The sequence below is a fragment of the Gavialis gangeticus genome, unplaced genomic scaffold, assembly GCF_001723915.1.
Source record: "Gavialis gangeticus isolate Ggan-Ray unplaced genomic scaffold, GavGan_comp1, whole genome shotgun sequence".
Classification (NCBI taxonomy): domain Eukaryota; kingdom Metazoa; phylum Chordata; order Crocodylia; family Gavialidae; genus Gavialis; species Gavialis gangeticus.
The window spans coordinates 17,908,051-17,914,172 of record NW_017729015.1 but is presented as its reverse complement, the minus strand read 5'-3'; the positions used below and the strand labels follow the sequence as shown (position 1 = coordinate 17,914,172).

At 43.2% G+C, this 6,122-nt stretch overlaps 1 protein-coding gene across 1 annotated transcript in view; it reads right to left on the bottom strand.

The window, feature by feature from the left end:
* Positions 1-507: 507 nt before the first annotated feature.
* Positions 508-6,122, bottom strand: part of PDIK1L (PDLIM1 interacting kinase 1 like) — a 5,823-nt gene continuing 208 nt past the window's right edge. Inside the window, exons 2-3 of the mRNA XM_019512459.1 lie at positions 3,794-4,095; positions 508-1,299 (exon numbers count right to left, since the gene is read on the bottom strand). Coding sequence (XP_019368004.1) covers positions 559-1,299; positions 3,794-4,078 — 1,026 coding nt within the window. The 5' untranslated portion in view covers positions 4,079-4,095 and the 3' untranslated portion in view covers positions 508-558. The remainder of the gene's footprint in view (positions 1,300-3,793; positions 4,096-6,122) is intronic.

The following is a 6,122-nucleotide window of genomic DNA, read 5'->3' as shown; positions in this document are numbered from 1 at the left end:
GCAGATCCCAATCATCCAAACCCACACCAAATAATTTAAACAGAAGTGGCATTTTCTCTGTATGGAATGCAACACACACACGCTCAGTCACTCACATATACATAAATATATACATAGATTTACTTTACAAAGCCCAAGGATTTGCACTGCCAGCATGCAAACCTCCTCATTCATGGGAGTTCCTAATACTGCGATACGAAACTGGAATGTCTGAAATATTCCATAACGTATTTCTGGAAAGCAAAAGAAGCACAACTCTCGGGCCTCTTTGTGGACAGCTTACGTGAATTATCTCGACACCTATGCTTGGGTAGAATACCTTGGGAATATACATATAAGTGTATTTATAATGAGATGGCCAACTCAAGTTTAGTTTAATTCATGGGAAAAAAAGAAGAAAAAAATCAGTTTGGTTGAAATTAAACCCTGAAGTGCTGAGTTTAGGTTTGTTTCCTTTTTTTTTTTTTTTTTTTTTTTACTGCCACAAGAAGGTTGCACCATTGTTTAAAAAAAAAAAAAAAAAGCAGCAGCTGTATGGAGAGATGGGCTTTCCAGAGGTCACGTGTCCCAACTGCTGTCTTTAAAAGCAATTTTGACTAATCGGAGTTCTAGCTCGAAAGCATCAGGGCGGTCCTGCGGGTTGGCAGCCAGCATTTCCTTAATCAGCTGTTTCATGCGAGCATTCATAGACTTCTTCTTCACAGGGATGAGCAGTTCCATTTTGGGGTTTTCTAGAAGTGCCTCCCCAACCGGCACAATCTCTGTCCCCTGCTTCACGTAGCTCCCCAGGAGTTCCTTCTTCGTCTCCGTGTCGATGAAGGTGATCCTTTCCAACATTGCCCAGATTATAATCCCCAGAGCAAAGATGTCTGCTTTGGCAGTGTAGTGTCCTTCCCAGACTTCTGGTGCCATGTAGAAGTCAGTCCCGCATGCGGTTGAAAGAAAACATTTATTTACGTTGACTGGCTCTTCAGGGTTCTGCCCCGAAGCTGAACATACCTTACTTAATCCAAAATCAGCCACTTTGAGAGTGGGTTCCAAATCGCTGGCATCCATCCTGCTCTGTGATATTAGTATATTGTCAGGTTTGAGATCGCGATGGATAATCTGATTTTTGTGCAGGAAAGCCAGAGCGCTGCTCAGCTGAAGCATGAAACTAGTGTTGGTTTTACGACTGGGCTTTCGGGACAGCAAGTACTCATTCATATCCCCTCCATCACAGAAATCCATGACAAACCAAAGGTAGTAGGCGCTTCTGGGATCAAAGACTATTTCTCCTTTTAGCGAGGTCTCTACAAGCTGCAGAGGAAGAGAGATTTCAAATCTCATCAGCGCATATACACTAAATTCTCTCTTACTTATTTCACATACATTTAAGCTTAAATTGAAATCCCAATCATCTGCTCACTCCAATGTTTAAAAGTCCTATTGTTTCTTCGCCTGTGGGGTATATTGAGCTCAAGACCCAACTAAGAGCCCAGATAACACTATTTTGGAAGATGCACGAGTGGCTATGAACATTCCCATCTGTTTCAGCCAGGCTGTGTTCCACCCACTGCTTAACTAGTCCCACCCTTTCCAGTAACAACTTTCGTGAAAACACATATTTCACCAAGAAGCACTGCACTGTGACAGGGATCATCTGTCCTCAGCTTATGAAACCTACTGCCCACACCACCTGCAAAAATAAACTGTAACATACTATCTGGTAACTCCAAGCACTCATATACATGAGCTAAGCAGCTATAAATTAATGGACTCCTACTTCTACTCTTTTCAAGGGATCATTATCAACTTAATATTTTCCAGGACACATGGAACCAATACCTTTGACAATTTCCAGTAATCAAGTCAAAGGAAAAACTTACGACATAAGCCATTAGTTTTGTTAACCATGGTTACACCTTTGCCTCTTCCGTTTGTATACGAGGTGACTCTCAGTGCAATCTAGAAACTAAGCATTTCAGTGATTTGTGGAAGTTATGTATGGGTTTACAATCACGTGAATTTTATTTAGAGGAAGGATACTTTGTTTATTCTTTCAAAGATGAAGGCATATGCCAACACAGCCTCTGAAAAAAGCTTTCTGAAACAAAAAGATAAGCTCTCCACCTAAAGATTAAGTGCACAGCAATTTGAGCATGTCACTGCTGGCAGAGCTGTGTTCAAGACAGCTGCAGGACAATGACTGAGCACAACATCCAAACATTGTGCAAGTCATATATTTATCCTTTACACACAGCTCATGACAGTGAACCAATGCACTGTGGCACTGGCAAGGGATCTCTCTCGAGCCGTGCATGGAAGCAAGACACATTTTCCTTCCTCACAGCCCTAGCAAATCTTCAGAGGATTTAGCACTTTGGTTTAACTTTCATCCCAGAATCTTGCTGTCCTGCCTGACACCAGCAACACACACACAAAGTTTTAGCTTCACTGACTTTCACTTATACCAGCTGAGGATCTGCCCCCAAAGCATTCCTTCAGAAAGCAATCCCCTTCCTTCCCTTCAATACTGCAGCTATCCAGTTCTGCAATGGCGTAAGATGTTTATTTCCCCCATTTTAGCATGTTAGCATAGTTACCCGAGACTCTTTAGAAGTCTAGTTACATGATATTTACTTCCATGTTTGTAAGGCCTTTAGAGTAGGAACTATTAGGTGAAGTGTTTGATTAGTCCCTTTTGATCTTGTCCTTTGCAGAATCTAGGGCTATGATGAGCTCAAAACAAGAATCATCTCGTTCCCAGGTCTGCACAACACCTAGCACAAGGGGGCCTAAATCCCCACAGAGAGCTATTATAAAAGTATTTAGTGAAGAGGCTCCTAATTGCTTGCAAAAATGACAGAAAAAGGTGCTTGACTGATATATCCAACTATGTCAACACAGATTCCAATTGTTAAAAGTCACTACATTGTATTAACATGAAGGTATAGGATGCAAAGTAAATGCTGGGAAAGAAAAACATTCTGCTCCCACTGTGAAGGGTGATCCGTACACACAAATATCAATCGACTCTCTTATCTAATTCCTTACTGTTGTCTTTTATATCCTCAACACCTTTTCTTTTTTCCTTATAATACACTTAAGGTTCTAAGCATAAAATAAAAAGTGTTGGCTCCTTTGCACTCCAATAGTGGGATTTCTGAGGAATGGTTTCCTAAGCAAAGATAGTTATGCCCTTCGGCAAGGGTGGCTGGAGTTCAGAAACCCAGAACTGCATCTTAAGTGTTCACAGCAGCTCTAATTGTGAATGGACATTTTTTTTTTTTAACCCAGAACATGCAGGAATCAGCATCTGGTTTGTGTTCATTTGGAGCTCATTCCCATAAATCATTAGAAGACTACGCAATTTTGCTGTATGGGTTCATAAAGTTTGTTGGAACCACATGCCTATAACTCTGAAATCTAGGGGATTTTGTTTAATAAACACATCACAGGCAAACATATAAAGAACTGCTGGCATCATTACATTACCAGCCTCGCTCTCCCAGCTAAGTGCATCTATAAACAATACATATTCATTATAAACTCCCAAAGCACCAAGAGAAAAGTTCATTAGATGAGCGTGTTCTCTTTAATAGGCTAGTCAATTTGCTGCATCATAAGAAAAAAATGGTTTTTGCTGTTGGAACTGAAAGCAGCTCATTGCTATGATGTGCGTGTCCTGGATAAGGCAAGGATAAGAAAGTGATTTCTACCTTTCCACCTCTTTTCCTCCCAGCTGCACGCACCCACAAATAGCTTCCATACACCCACAAATAGCTCCCATCATCCTTGCAGCTTGACATACCTGTAAATAAAGGGAGGAACTGGACCCATGGGACATCTTCTGCACCATACCATCTTTCTGTAAGATGCACTCCTCCAGGTGAATGACATTTGGATGCTGACTCTTGATGCTGCTAAGTGCCCAGAACTCACGTAGAGCTAGTTCCACATTCTCTGGAGCATGGCACCGAATCTTTTTCACCGCAACCCGTGCAGAGGTCTTCCTGACAACTGCTTCATATACCACACCATAACTGCCACGACCAACCTCCCGTATTAGGTCGTATTTTGGCTGACTACTCACCATCTTCAATGTCAACGATTCTGGAGGGGGAGGGGAAACAAGAACAAGGCAAGGTTAAGAAATGTGTGAATACAGACTGATCGACATTTCCTCTCCGTATCATTTAGTTAAGTAGCATTAAGTCAATCCCTGAGCTTAAAAACCATCAGCACTTTTATTCACCACAAACAAGACATTCAGATGTCACCAATAAAGGATATCAAATCCCACTTGGTAAAATCATGGCTGCTGCCAAACAGAGCATTTAAAATAATATACACAGAAAGCTTCATAATTTTAGGTCGCCTATTACAATTTCACATAAAGTTCACGGTCAGAGATGCAACATTACAAGCCTGGGCTTGTACAGGATCAGAACACTCTTGTCCATTGCTTCATCTCAGTACCTTTTCTTCCAGCCTTGTGTCTAGTGTCAGGCCTGTGCTCAGTACACATACATCACAATACCCCCTAGTTAAGTTTCTAGTTCAAGACCACACTTGAGAGATATCTATTTTACTCCAAACTGCATCAGGGAAGAAACTGGCCCCTCAGCTGACAGCATGGAAAGCCCTCTGCTGCAGCAGTTTGCCTATCAAAGGGCTTTTGCATGCAGAGGCAACAGGCATGCTTTTCTAAGCATTTCAATTCTTTAAAGAAATGAATACAAGCTTGTTACCTGCACAAAGAGCTTAGTACGAAAAGTGAAAATGGTTGAGATATTGAAAGAAATCTTGACAGATAGGCTAGAGAAGAAGGGGTGTGTACGCACGCGTGTGTAAACATACCCAAGAGGAACAGATCTAAGCACTTCCTTGCAAGTTTTGAGTGCAAGTCATAACAGTAACCTACTCGCACACTTTAATTACTTTAAGTAGAAATACAATTTCAGGGGCAGACAGACAGCATCACCTGGGCATAGAGGTTAGTATGAAAACAGGGCAAGATATTTAAAGAAAAAAAACCCTGACATGGCACTTATGTACAAGCTTGTAGACAGAGAATGAGAGAAACATGTTTAAAAGGAAGCAATCCAAGCTCTGCCCGGCAAGGTTTGAATGCAAGTCATGGCAGCCACCTGCTCAAACATTTTAATTCTTTTAATGAGTAATACAGCATCGCAAACAGAGAAATGGCATCACCCGAGTAAACAGCTTAGTATGAAGAATTAAAATGAAGCAAGATATTTGAAGATTTTTATTTGGACTACACAAGTCTGAAAAGGAGAGGCGTGTATGCAAACATGTTCAAAGGGAAGAGACCCAAGCCTGTCCCTGCAAGGTTTTAACACGCATCACAACACTAATTTGCTCAAATATTTTCCTTTAACATGTCATACAGTGTTGTGAACAGACCATGTTGCCTGCGTGTATAAATACATGCACATTAACAGGGGCCTGATCCAAGCGCTTGCTCTCCTGCAATGTGACAGCTTAAAATGGGGATATTTAAACAAAAAGATTAAAAGAAAAAACTTGACATGGTGTCGAGGTGCAAGTCTGAGAAGGCGTGTGTGTGTGTGCAGACATGGGCAGCCGACATGCAAGTGTGTGAAAGGGTGTGTGCATGCATGTGCAACTGACGTATGTCCACATATGGATGCACACACAACTGACATGCAAGTGGGGTGTGTAGCCAACAAGCAAGTGTGCAAAAGAGGGTGTGTTTGAGAGTATGCACATGTGAAACTGACAAGTGTGTGAAGGATGTGTGTGCACGTACACGCAACTGACATGTAAGTGAGGTGAAGCATGTGCAGAAGCTGTGCGCGTGTATGTCAGCCGTGCACACACGCAGTCTGAGGAGGGGGTGCACACGCATGCGGGGGGGAGCCCACACACGAAGCCTGAGGAGGGTGCGTGTGCACAGCTGACGTGCAAGTGTGGGTGTGTGGGGAGGGGAGGGGGGTACGCGTGTGTGTGCGCGCACAGCTGACGTGTAAGGCCGCGGGGCCGCGTGCGCGTGCAATGACACGCCGGGAGGGGTGCGTGTGTCAGGCAGCCCGCAGCCCCGCAGGAAGCCGCCAGCGGCCGAGGCGACGCCCCCCCCACCCCGCCCCGGGCTCGCC